General features: G+C 36.5%; 1 protein-coding gene across 4 annotated transcripts in view; it reads left to right on the top strand.

Moving 5' to 3' along the window:
* The window catches only part of PIK3C2G (phosphatidylinositol-4-phosphate 3-kinase catalytic subunit type 2 gamma), a 432,221-nt gene that overhangs the window by 194,170 nt on the left and 223,754 nt on the right, over positions 1 to 14,297 (top strand). For all 4 annotated transcript variants that reach the window (XM_049882566.1, XM_049882569.1, XM_049882568.1 and 1 more), the window contains exons 17-18: positions 6,489 to 6,582; positions 8,446 to 8,540. In XM_049882566.1, coding sequence (XP_049738523.1) covers positions 6,489 to 6,582; positions 8,446 to 8,540 — 189 coding nt within the window. The remainder of the gene's footprint in view (positions 1 to 6,488; positions 6,583 to 8,445; positions 8,541 to 14,297) is intronic.

A 14,297-nucleotide genomic window follows, 5' to 3' on the forward strand; every position in this document is an offset into this window, starting at 1 on the left:
TATCTTAGGGAGATAGCCTCAGAGGCTCCTCTAGTCTCTATCAGTCCAGCAAGCCTGGCCTTTTTTAGGAATCAGTGTTTTTGTTCTACATTTTTCTACCATTCTATCCAGGGCCTTCTATTGTGTCCCTGGTCAAAATGGTTGGTAGTGGTAGCCAGGCACCATGTAGTTCTTCTGGCCTCAGGCTAGAAGAGGCCATGGTTCCTCTGGGCTATTCGTCCTGTAGCCTAGTTTCTTCTTTGAGTCTTTGGTTTTCTTCATTCTCTTTTGCTCCAGATGAGTAGAGACCAATAATTGTATCTGAGGTGGCCACTTGCAAGCTTTTAAGACCCCAGATGCTACTCACCAACCTCGGATGTAGAACATTATCTTTATGAACTGTTACGCCAGTTGATCAAGTTATCCCACGAGTCTATGGTCCTAAGCCTTTTAACCCAGTAAGCCACTCTCTCAAGGTGTTTGGATATGTCTAGAAAGTCTCCGTAACTATGCCCCAATGTACTTTATTATGTATATGAACATATATGCAGCACACACAAACATGTATACATATGCCTACAGATATAGCTATACATGCTCGCACATATACTCACATATGCTTTCCTATGCATATATAGGCATACATATCTACCTATGTAACTACACACGTATTTTTTGTTGTTATCACTGTTATTGCAAAATTGTATATGTTATAGCATTTACCGAAATTGTCCTTTATTCTTGTGTACTTTAAATTGTACTTTAGTTGAAACTTTACAGCTCAAGTTAATTTGTCATGCAAAATGTTATACACATATTGTTATGTGACACTAGTTGCGGTTCCTGTAATGTGACAGCATCCTCTCCCCTTCCACCCTGGGTTTCCTGTGTCTATCCAAGCAGCTCCTGTGCCTTCCTGCCTTCTCATTCTGCCTCCAAACAGGAGCTGCCCATTTGGTCTCGTGCATCTGCTTGAACTAAGAAGCACACTCTTCACGAGTATTATTTTATGTTTCATAGTCTAGTCTAATCTTTGTCCTAAGAGTGGGCTTCAGGAATGGTTTTAATTCTGGGTTAACAGAGCATCTGGAGGCCATGCCTTCTGGGGTTCCTCCAGTCTCAGTCAGACCATTAAGTCTGGTCTTTTTACATGAATGTGAGTTCTGTTCCACCCTTTTCTCCCACTCTGTCAGGGACTCTCTGTTGTGTTCCCTATCAGGGGAGTCATTGGCGATAGCCAGGTACCATCTAGTTCTTCTGGTCTCAGGCTGATGGTGTCTGGTTTCTGTGGCCCTTTTGTCTCTTGGTCTGATATTTTCCGGTGTCATTCTCCTTTGCTCCAAGTGGGCTGGTACCAATTGATGTATCTTAGATGGCCACTGGTAAGCTTTTAAGATCCCAGGAGTATTCTTGTGTACTTCTTAATGTCTTCATTTATCTTGGTCAGGTTGTACAGACTTCACCCATATTGAGTATTGCCTTTCCCATCACCAAAAACAACAAGTGTCTTCTATTTAGAAAGCGATTCCCCTTCCCTTCTCCTCCCATCCCTGGTAGCCGCCAAAGAATGTTGCTTTCTGTGGGTATACCTATTCTTGACATTTTATAAAAGTGAAAGCATACAATATTTGTCCTTTTGCGATTGACTTATTTCACTCAGCATAATGTCCTCCAGATTCATCCATGTTTTAAGATGTTTCGTGGACTCATCATTATTCTTTATATTTGCATAGTATTCCACTGTATGTACCACAATGGTTAAATGTTTATCCATTTATCTGCTGATGGGCACTTAGGGTGTTTCCATCTTTTTGTTATTGTGTGATTTACTTTTCAGTTGAAGAATGAGGACATGTACATAAAAAGGTAAATTCTAATACACACAAACATACCAGTAACTATAGGAGCCAGAGTCGCTCAATGCCCTTGGTGATCAGAGAAGAGTGATTATTAAAGAGTGGGACAATCACCTTCAAGATTTGATCCACATTTTGAATAAGGACTAGAATTTAATGAGAAAAGAAGGGAGGATGTTCCAAGTGGCAGTTACAGTACTCATAAAGGTGAAAATGCACATGCCATTTTTGGATTAAAAATACTACACTGATTAGCTAGAATGGAAAGTTTAGTCAGTATTATGGTAGGAGAAAAATCGGGAGTGTTCAGATATACTTGAACATCTAGATCAGCATTATGGACTTAAGAGAGGTCCTTTGAAAATAGAAAGCCATTTATCTTTATAAGAAATGAGCTTACATGTACAGGCATTCCCCGGGTTACAAGGGACAGATTATATCCAACAAGCGAGGAATGCAAGGGCTTAGTTGTGCTTACTTACTAATCTGTAGTGCACGGTTTCACTTGTTTTTCCCGTGTGAAATTGTTCACTACAGATTAGTAAGTAAACACAATTAAGCCTGTGCATACTGTTTAATCCTTATCAACTGGTTAAGAACGTCGGATTTATGGACCACCGATACTTGCCCTTTAATGTTATGGAAATTTGCCCTCACTTTGAAACAACTGAACCAACCCCTACTCACAACCAATTCTTCATCACAATCACCTTCACTTACTGCACGTGCAGCTTTTAAATCATTAAAAAGTCTCCAAGCCCTTTCTTGCAGAAAGTAAGGCTAAATAAAAACCATATGCACCTGTTCCAACTTACCTACAAATTTGATTTAACATCTAAAGACACAGAAACAGACCTCATTCTTAGCCCAGGAATTGCCTATATTTTAGGAAATTTCATAAAGTATTACTATGAAACTGTTCATAACAGCGTAAGGTAATTATGATCTAGACTAGATAGGTGCAGAAGAAATTAAAAGCATGCGAAAATGCTAGAGCTATTAGGCTGGAAAAGTCAACAGAATTTGACAATTGGTTAGACAAACAGGCTGCTAGAAATTCCACAGACTTATTCAGCTAACTATAGGCCTGGCACTGTGCTTGAACTACAGATTTGAAAACCAATGTTTGCCCTCAACCATGTACGTAATATAGAAACCCATGGAGAAGAATGTGATTAACCTTATAGGGGCCTGGAAAGTGGCTGGAATAGCGTCACAGATAAGTTGATGCTTGAGCCTGTACTTTGAACACGAATAGAATTTCACCAAATGGGGAAGGGGAGATTTTAATGAAGAGGGGAAAACAGAGGCCAAATATGACTCTCAAAATTTCAGGCCTAGTTGTTTGGAAGAAAATGACAACACGGACTAGAAATAGAAAATCTGGCAGTAGAAACAATTTGAGAGGAAATATAATGAGTTCAGGTTAGATGTTTTTCAAATGTATATGTAGGGAGTGTCACTACTCTGTAGACATTGGGGACACACCTGTAAACAGATAAAAATTCTCTGACTTCCTGGAGTTTACATTCTAGTGGTTGGAAATAAATACATAGCATGTAATGTTCACCAAAGGGCTTTATTCTGTTGTGATATGTTTATTTTCTTTTTCTTTCTCTCTGTTTTGTCATCCACATTAAGGTGAAATAAACATACAAGAAAGTAAGGGAGACCAGTATCTGGTTTAACACATCATTGCTTAGGCAACACAATGTGCCAAGTAATCTCTCTAAGACTTCAAACTGTCCTCAAGCTGACCTTGATGTCAACAAGCATCAGACAAATGGTTTAGTAATTGAGAGCAATAAATAAGAGTCAATCACATTTAGTTAGGATAATCTAAAGTCTTTATGTGCTGAAACAAGCTGACCTTCTGGCTTTGCATTTTTATTGGGCTGTTTTTGCTCTCAGTCTATTCTTGATGTTAAGCTGAGATCTTCTGACCTTAGTATTCACGAGATGCGTCTAGCCTACAGCTCTCACTAGGTCTCATTGCTAGAATGTTCCAAGAGAAAAAAATGATTGGAAAAGTATTTGCAGGTCAGAAATAAGGGCTTTGAGTGGCTAACCTTGAGGTAAAATTCTTGTTCCAATTAAAATACTCAGTTTAAATGAAGAAAAAAATGTGTGACCTGTTTAAACATTACATTTCAAACTGCTTTCAAGGACAGTTGAGGGATACTGAGTAATATCATTTTTGCCCTGACTCTGTAGTTGTATTCATTTCACCCTTCAGTAAACTGATGTGCTGAAAAGAGACTGGACATTAAAGGCTTTAAAGTTTGCTGACTTCCACAATATTGAAAGCAAGTCTTCAGAGCTCTCTCCTGACTAGTTGAAAAGCATGCAGTCAATTCACATACAAAAGGGCTTTGGGATTTTATTTGTTTTGTTCATTTATTTGTTTTTAAATGAGTCACTATAAGCAGTTCTTTCCCATTTTAAATTATGCACATTAATTTTTCTGAAAACTTATTTATTTAAAAGTAATTGTTTTAATCAAAGCCTTAGATATATCTAATCAGGGCAAAGCAGTACATCAAGATCATGTAAAAACTTGTGAAAGCAGTATGGAGCCCCAGGTTGTCTCCAGGAACTTCCCAGAAACTTGGAGATAACTGAAACTAATTCTAATGGAGCAAACTGATGACAATCTGATCCCAATTGAGAGTAAATTGTCTTTGAAAAAGGATTTTAAATGCTAAATACCATCACAAATTTAGTTCAATAACAGACATTTATTAAGTGCCTGTTGTTGTTCTTGTTAGGCACCATTGAGTCAGTTCTGACTCATTGCGAACCCACGTACAACAGAACGAAGCACTGCCCTGTCCTGCACCAACTTCACAATCATTACTATGTTTGAGCCCATTGTCGCAGCTACAGTGTCAATCAATCTCATCAGGAGTCTTTCTGTTTTTCGCTGACCCCTCTACTTTACCAAGCATGTTATCTTTTTGCAGGGACTTGACTGGTCTATACTAACAACGTATCCGAAGTACCTGAACCAAAGTCTTGCCATCCTTGCTTCTAAGGAGCATTCTGGCTGTACTTCTTCCAAGATAGATTTGTTCATTCTTCTGGCAGTCATAATATATTCAATATTCTTCACTAATGCCAATTCAAAGGCATCAATTCTACTTCGATCTTCCTTATTCATCTTCCAGCTTTCACATGTATATGAGGCAATTGAAAATAACATGGCTTGGGTCAGGTGCACCTTAGTCCTCAAAGTGACATCTTTGCTTTTTTTAAATACCTGTAAGAGGTCTTTTGCAGCAGATTTGCCCAATGCAGTATGTTGTTTGATTTCTTTCTTGACTGCCACTCCCAAGGTCATTGATTGTGGATCCAAGTAAAATGAAATCCTTGACACCTTCAATTTTTTCTCTGTCTATCCTGATGTTGCTTATTGGTCCACTTGTGAGGATTTTTGTTTTCTTTATGTTAAGATATAATCCATGCTGAAGGCTGTAGTCTATGATCTTCATCAATAAGTGTTTCAAATCCTTTTCACTTTCAGCAAGCGTCATCTGTATATTGCAGGTTTTTAATGAGTCTTCTTGCAGTCTTGACATCATGTTCCTCATGTAATTAAGCACTGGGCTACTAACAAAAAGTTTGGAGGTTTGAGCCTACCCATAGGCACCTAGGAAGAAAGACCTGGTGATCAGCTTCCTAAATATCAAAGCCATTGAAATCCTTTTGGAACACAGTTCTACTCTGAAATGCATGGGATCAACATGAGTTAGAACTGGCTCAACAGCCCACTGTTTTTTGTTCGTTTTTGTTTTTAATGGATCCTAAATATTACAAGAGGCATAAGAAGCTTAAAAATGAATAAGGCACAGTTACCTTCAAGAATTTCACAGTCCAATTAAATGATACTTGTGAAGAATGTGGTTCTTAGCTTAAGTAGATACATGAGACTAAATGGGAAGCTCCTGTCCGGGGATGAGATGAGAAGGCAGAAATAGACAGGAGCTGGTTGAATGGACACGGGAAATACAGGGTGGAGAGGAGGAGTGTGCTATCACATTAAAGGGACAGCAACTAGGACAATATAACAATGTGTATATAAATTTTTGTATGAGCAACTAGAACTGTAAACTTTCACTTAAAACACAATTAAAAAAAAAGAATTTCACAGTCTAGTAAGAGTTAGCCTTATTCAATTATTTTTGTTTATTTATTGAAAGGTACTTTGGATTTCTGCTTTTCACTAAGATCTGGCCAAAACTCATTAAAAAAAATTAAGTCCCATTTTTAATCATATAAACTATCAGGTTTTCAGGTGACAATAACTTACTTAGCAAATTCATGGCTAAATAAAAAGCAAAAATTTTCTTTCTATTTTTGAAAAAACTTTAGTAACTCATTATCCATACTTTATAGATCAGAAAATTGGCAGGGATCTGACTTAATCTCAGGTTTCCAAAATATCTAACCAAAAGAGCTTTCTACTGGAGTCCATATGAGAGTATAGAATATGGGAAAATGATTTGGAATTAATGATCATATTAATTGATAATAGGATTATTATTTTGACTTAATGCACTGGGTGTAGTATTTATTTTCTGTTCTCCCTGACATTTAGCATGCATTATCCCATACCATTAACCTTTAGTCATGAATGTTTTAATTTTGTATTAGTTTTCCAGATCAAGAAATTCGTAAAGCAGCAGTTCAGCAATTAGACAACCTGTTGAATGACGAACTCCTGGAATATCTCCCACAGCTAGTTCAGGTAAGAACAGCAAAGTGGCCAACAAATTCCAGTATTTTCACTAATAATTCTCAGAAAGATCTCAATGAATCAACAATAGACTACAGAAAAGTGATCCTGCAATTTAACCAACCAAGGGGATAAATTAAAGCTCATATGTCAATATGGGTAATGCAGAAAATTTCTAGCCAGAATTGGTAGAGTTATTTTTAAAACTATATAATAGGCAAACAGAAAAAATAAAATAAAGCAACTTCACTTAGTAAGCATAACAGGGGAAAAATAGCAATGCTTGTGATTAAATGTTTTTATCTGACTGCATATAAGGAAACGCTGGTAGCGTAGTGGTTAAGTGCTATGGCTGCTAACCAAAGGGTTGGCAGTTCAAATCCGCCAGGTGCTCCTTGGAAACTCTATAGGGCAGTTCTACTCTGTCCTATAGGGTTGCTATGAGTCGGAATCGACTCGACGGCACTGGGTTTGTTTGTTTGTATATATAAAGCAATAACAAATTTTATAGTCCAGAGACACTGTTTTGGGGGGGCAGGATTCTCCTAGCTGTGGCTTGAACTCCACCAACCACTCTCTTTTTATTATCCTGTGATCCTAAAGCATAAATAAGGAAACGAAACTACATAAAGCCAAATTATGTCACTGTTTCTGTTTTTTTAATCAGTTACACATCAGCTTATAAAGCTATCAAACACATTGTTAATGTTTCCTTAAATTGTACATGCTGTCTTTTCTGGTCTTTTTTCAAGCCTCTTATAAGTCTTTCTGTACTCTATTACAGTTTTGTTACTGCAAAAAAAGGAATAAAGCACGGAAGAGACAGCCTATACACTGGGAGAAAATTTTGGGGAACCATATATTGGACAAGGGTCTAATATCCAGAATTTATAGAATACTCCTACAACTTAACAAGAAAAAGCAAAACAATCCCATAAAAAAAAAAAAAGGGACAAAGGACCTAAATAGACATTTCGCCAAATAAGATATACAAATGGCTATGAAAAATGGACACGAAAATGTGCTCAACGTCGTTAGCCATTAGGGAGATACAAATAAAAACACGATGAGATACCACTTTACTCCCAGTGTAATGGCTAAGAAGAGTTAAAAAAAAAAAAAAAAAAAAAAAAACAGAAAATAATGAGTGTTGGGAGGATGCCAAGAAAATGGAAGCCTCACCCACTGCTGATGGGAATGCAATATGGTACAGCCGTTTTGCAAAATGATTTGGCAGTTCCTTAAAAAGTTAAAAACAGAACTACCATATGACCCTGTATTCCACTCTTAGGTATATTCTTAAGAAACCTGAAAGCAACAACACTAACAGACATGTGTACACCAATGTTCATTGCAACACTATTCATAATAGCCAAAATGTGGAAACAACTCAAATGCCCATGAACAGATGAATGAATAAACAAAATGTGGTATATACACACAGTGGAATGTTACTCTGCCATAAAGAGAAATGAAGCCCTGATCCATGTCACAATATGGATAAACCTTGAAAACATGCTGAGTAAAATCAGTCAATCCCAAGAAGAAAAATATTTTATTATCTCAATAATATGAAACACTTAGAATAGGCAAATGTATAGAGATCAGAGTTTAACAGTGGTTATTGGGGCATTAGGGAAAAGGAAAGAGGGGAATCTTTGTTTAGCTAGCATTGCATTTCTGGTTATGGGGATGGAAAATATGCAACGGATGTTGGTCATAGTTATACAACATTTTTAATGTAATTGCCTTTACTGAATTGTACACGAGAAAAACGAATTGGCAAATATTGTGTTACCTATATATTTACAGTTTAAATAATTATTAAAGAATGTATTACTTAAAAAAAGTAAAGTAATTCTGATCTTGCTTCAGGCTATCAAGTTCGAATGGAACCTTGAAAGTCCTTTGGTGCAACTCCTGCTACACCGCTCATTGCAAAGCATCCAGGTTGCTCATCGTCTTTACTGGTAAGATTAACTGAAATAGATTAGGATGCTTCTCAGTTGACAACTTCTCTCTGCGGGGTAGCATTAGAAGAAGTAGAGTATTCCTTTACCTTGTAGTCCAGTTGAAATTCAGCCAAGTTTGAAAAAGTTATTTCTGTTTATGAGTGTAATTTAACTTCCATGGTTTTCAAACTTTCCTTTTGGACAGTTGCTGCTGTTTAAATACAGTCAGAATTTAGATTTGGATGATACTTTTCCTACAACTTTAAATCACAAAAAAAATACAAAGTGCTGTTTGTGGTCATGCTACTTGTTGAAGATTTCAATATAGAATCTAATTATAAGAATGTGAATGTTTGGCAAGAGTGAATGCTTTAAAAGTAATTTCTGTGTGATTAGTTAAATTAGTTATAAACAGTGGAATCTAAAAGTTAGTTACAGAAGTTAGAATTTTAAGACCAAAGTATACCCTTTTTATCAAACATTCTTAGAGCACTAAACTTTTCCGAAAGCATAAATTTGGAACATTATTAACAGGGAAATAAGATTTATTTAAGAGATATCAGGATTTCTCCCATCTTCACCTACTTGATTCTATTGAACATGGTGTTCTTTGTAGGTTTTTTTCTTCTAGCTCATCTTTTATCATTAACCTTGTAGATTCGATTTCACAGCATGGAATTTTAACGATTGCAAGAGTCAATGGCCTAAGGATAAAATTTGATCCATCTTTCGTCCTTATGCATGTGTGTCACTGCGTATATATGACAGGCATTATTAAATGGCTTCATTTCCTGGCTAAGAACAGTAAGAGAAAACGACAAGTCAATAACGTTTTTGAGTATCATGTTTTCTGCTTCAAGAAATGTTACTCATATTGACATCACTCTTCCTATGAAGATGTGGGAAAATGACGCAGGCATTCCATAACAAAGTAGAGATACAAGGAACTTGCCAAGGACCAATGTTTGATTTGGTGCTCATTTTCATTTTAAGTGGCTAACATAAAAAGCAGAACATTCTCTCTAGTATGTCACTGTAAAGAGGCATCAGATATATTAACTAGGCCCTTCATTGAATGGACTGTCTTGTCAATGCTCAGAATGAAGTTTTATTCTCTTTAGCTTTCAATCAGCTACTACATGCTAAGGAAAGTTAGGTGCAAACACTTTTGTGGTATTCTTCTGTCATATGAGAAGCAGCACTCCCATTAAACTCAACGTTTACTTCTGTTAATACTTTACTTTTTATTTGTTGTGCACATTCATTAAAATGAAAGCACATTATAAGATAATATGACCAGACCTCAATCTTGTTTTAAATATTTGAATCAAAATACAAGAGTATGTAAAAAAATAATTTTCTTTGGCACGTGATTTTAAGAAGCCATCTTAAAAAACAGAATAAAATAATCAGGATTACTCTAATAAGTGAATGATTAATGTAATACTCGTGCCATCATAGTAAATTCTTCGTCTGTAAAATGGTACGAAGTGTGGAGTCATTTGAAAGGCAACGATGAGTCCAAACAAAGTTGTAAATCGATGTCATACATACAGTTCAGAATTAAGACAATTATGGCCCCATTTCTAAAGGGATTGGGAGGAAAGTCTTTCTAAGTATAATTCTCACCCTTATGAAAAAGAAAAGGGCCAGGAACAGAGACCATTTATCCTCTCCCTGATTCAAGAAGAGAGTGAGTAGGATAGAAGGAATATAAAAGAGTATAAATTATAAATGGATTGCTTTGGGAAGGTGCTTGTTTTGTGAGAATACAGAAAAAGAAGAATAAAAACAAAAAGGGAGATTTTTAAAATACCTATGTCCCTTTAAAAGTTAAATAAAAATAAGAATCAGGCAAAATGTACTAGGCATTAAGTAACATTTATATTTATAATATGTCTTGGAATTAAGAAATAGCTATTGCGTAGCATTATGTTTAGGAAGTAGTTGTATAGAAAATGTTTGAGTTAAAACTCTAGAAACTCATCTCAGACCCCTCATGAGCCACTCAAAAAAATACTCAACATTCTTTTCTTTTAAAAAAAAAAAAAAGCAATACCCTGAAATAAGAGAATAAAGCTGGTGAGTCATCAGTTAGTAGTTTAATGAATTTTTTCACTTGGATGAGCTACCATTTCCTCAAATCCAGCACTTTCAGTATGGAACCTTGGAGTCTTCTCTGGATTGTTCCTGTTCTTACTGGCATGCCCATTTGTTCATCAAGCCATATAACTCGTTACCTTCCAAGTGGCTTTCCCTCCATCCCCTGCTTCTCCCAGTCACTGCCACTGATTGGAAGGTTGTGTCACCAGATATTGGATGAATAAATATGCTTGTACAGAAATCTATCTTGACTTCTTACCATCACTGTGGGTAACCTTTAGAGAACGAAAATTGACTTGGAGTTACTGCCGGTATTGTATATTGGAAGGGTAAATACAGGATGGATAGTTCTTATTGTTCAAGAAAAATAAGTTAACTTTGTATTTGGAATTTCAAAAACTTTACATCCCAATTTATACCCAAAAGGTAGCTATAATTCGGAATCATAACAGTTTGGGTTCATGCCCAAATGTTTGCATTTTGGATAGGAAACAATTTGACTGATAGTGAAGAAAGGACTTTACCTTGAAGGGCCCTGACTAAATTGGCTGGGATGCCACATCGTTAAGAAAACTGTTCCTGTCCCTCTCTCCAGCCACCAGCCAGGACTGAGTATTGCTTCCATGTGGGGTTCCACTGTGTACTGTACCTAACTTTGACAAACATCGTATCATACTACCTTAACACCTCTATTTCCTTGTCTGCTTCCCCTCGTAATTCATATACTGGCTAATAGTGATGCCAGTTGTGTCATTACTATTTAGAATGCTAATCCTGCCACAGTATTTGGAACTCAGTAGCTACTCAAAAGAAAAAAAAAAATTTTTTTTTTTTTTTTAATTCATGAAGACATAGAAATTTCTTTAAGGCCATCAATATTTTCACATACTAGACTCCCAGGGCCCACGCAGAATATGAAATTACTCCTTTAACTCAAGCATTGTGAAAGGCACTGTTGCAGCCCTATCCAGATCCCATTTACCTGGCTGATGCACCCATTTCCCAGCTTTTGTATCAGCCATTAATTGACAACTGCCCCTTCTCTGAAGAACTCCCCTCTGCTAACATAGCCACCCAGCCTATAGGTGGAAAATCTCTAAGGTACAATTTACATTCATGTAGACCCTCTCCTTGGATCTGATTAAGACTAAACTTGACCCAAGACCATGTCCTTGTTAATTCCTTCCCTATAATGCTTCCCTTACAGGATTTTTTCCTAAAGAACATTCCCTCAGTAAATCACATGCACCTAAATTTCTGTCTTAGACTCTGTTCTAGGGCATCTGGCCTAAGATAAGCATTTCTACATTTAAGGTAAATAATTTAAATATGTGTAAAAAAAAATGGAGCGTCATTTGGAGCATCAGTATGCTGTAGGGCTGTGTCAGAGGTAGAATAGCAATACTGAAGTCTTTCATACTTCTGATACTAAGTCCCATTGAATAGGCTCCAAGAGAGAACCAATGTGAATCAAAATCACTATGGTAGGGAGCCATTTTACAACAAGGCCCCTTTATAAATTATATGATTTAAGGCATGTGCTGCAAAAAAATCCACAAATGTTTCTTTCCTTTGAGTGTGAGAACCTACGTTTAGTTTGAAATGAAGCTCCCATTTACAAGCTCCTTAAGTACAGGCATTTTTTTTTTCTGTTTTATTCACTGATATATTCTCAGTACTTAGAACAGTGCTTGGGACAATACAAACATTCAATAAATTACTGTTGAATAGATAAATAGGATTAAGTTGCCTGTTTGCATGCAGACTTGTGACAGAAGGGGGCAGAAGAGAGCTGTTCGGGCTTTCAGCCTGACTGGAGCCCAAACCACAGCTAATAGGGTGAGAGCAATTCCAGAAGATTGTCCCAGTCAGAAACCAGAAACTAGGCAATGGATATCAGGAGTGAAGTCAAAACTGGAGGGAGAATGTGAGCAGAAGCCAGGGACTAACCTGAGTCAAGAATTAGAGCCTGAAGAGCAAGTGCCCGCTGGACAGTTCAGAGAGCCACAGAGTGCATTAAGCTAGTGGTGTCTCTGGTACCACAGGCCTATTCAGGGTGAAATGAGGTATTAAAGAACCATATTCTGTGAGCCTTCATATGCTACCCATAAAATTGAGATGATGTAAAATCTGCCCATTCGTTTTCTGAACAATCTGCCCTAAATTTCTTTTTATCTAGAATTCTGTGGCAAGTTCTCAAATCAGAGAATACTTCAAATATAACAAAGTAATGTGGAAATTTTGCAACGTGTAATTTAAGCCACAGATGTCCCTCTTCCCCTTATTCAAAATATGTCTTCCCTGATGAAATTGTCCCATTAGTGAGCCACTCCTTTAGGTTAAGTATTGTTCCCTCCAAGCAGTCCTCTTCTAATATAAAAACTCTGTGTGTGTGTGTGTGTGTATTCAGAACACAGTGGTTATGATGAATTAGTTTATCATGTATTCATTTACATGATAAACATTGAGATGCTAGACAGTGTTGCACTATTAAGGATAAAACAAAGAATTGTCCTTGCCTTAGAGAAACCCATGGGCTAACATACTAGCATCCACGTAGCAGAAAAGAGCCCACTGATTATCTGGCAAGGACAGATTAAAATGAGGAAACTGACAAAAAATTAAGTCCATTTTATAGCTTTGCTTATGACTTGTTCCATATGTAACTACAGAGCATAGAGGCAAGGCTGGACATCAAGAAAACAAAGCCTAAATGTGCGCTCCCATTCTGTCAGTTTTAAGTACTGATAAAGGCATACAAATGAATACACGAAGGAGGTAAATGCTTTCCCTCTGCTTTGATGTCTGAAACACCCCTGAGGTGAGAGTAAAGATCTGTACATGAGGGAGTTATCACAGTGTAATAGAGCACACACGATGGAGAATCAATAGGAGTTTTTAAAGCCTCAATCCTTCACCTTCCAGAACTATTATATTGCTACTAATTCACCTTTTTACCTTTACAATATAATAAATAATAAACTATTGCTTCGCTTTTTTGTAAGGGAAAGATATGTCTTGCTTTGCGTTTTTGTAAGGGAGAGATATCAATTTAACATTGATCTACTAAAATCATCTTTCACTGTGTTGTTCTCAGAAAAATATACAGCAGATAGAATCCCTGTAATAAGCAATTCACTTAAACTAACAATAACTGTTCTCTACCTCAACCAACCTGAGGAAAAAATGACGAATATCTGGAAGAAAGTTTTTATTGTACATAGTAATCTATAAAATCCATTAGCATAGTTTTCTAGTTCAGGAAAATACAAGGACACTAGTTTTTGTCTGTTTGATTTCTGCTCTATGTGAGCGAGGTTTTATGTAGTTTCTTTAAGAAAAATGTTTTCTAAAACCATACAATTTTTAAATTATTTCCTAATATCATTTAAGTTTCATTACTCCTATTAAATATATGTGAAAATAGAAACTTATACAATGTTCCATCACAAATCAATGCAAAAGCCAGAAACAGAACTTCACCTTCGATTTATCCCTTGTTTAAATGATTTTCCTCTGAATGTCTTCTCTTTAATAAAAGAAAAAGAAAAAAGAAAGAGGGAAGAGTTAAAAAAAAAAAATCATCATTTTGTATACACACACTGATCTCAGGTGTTGGAAGGTGGACCTGAGCTGGCCTTTGGGAACTGAACTCCCTACTGCACTCTCCAG

Source organism: Elephas maximus, chromosome 4, assembly GCF_024166365.1.
Source record: "Elephas maximus indicus isolate mEleMax1 chromosome 4, mEleMax1 primary haplotype, whole genome shotgun sequence".
In the NCBI taxonomy this organism is placed as follows: Eukaryota; Metazoa; Chordata; class Mammalia; order Proboscidea; family Elephantidae; genus Elephas; species Elephas maximus.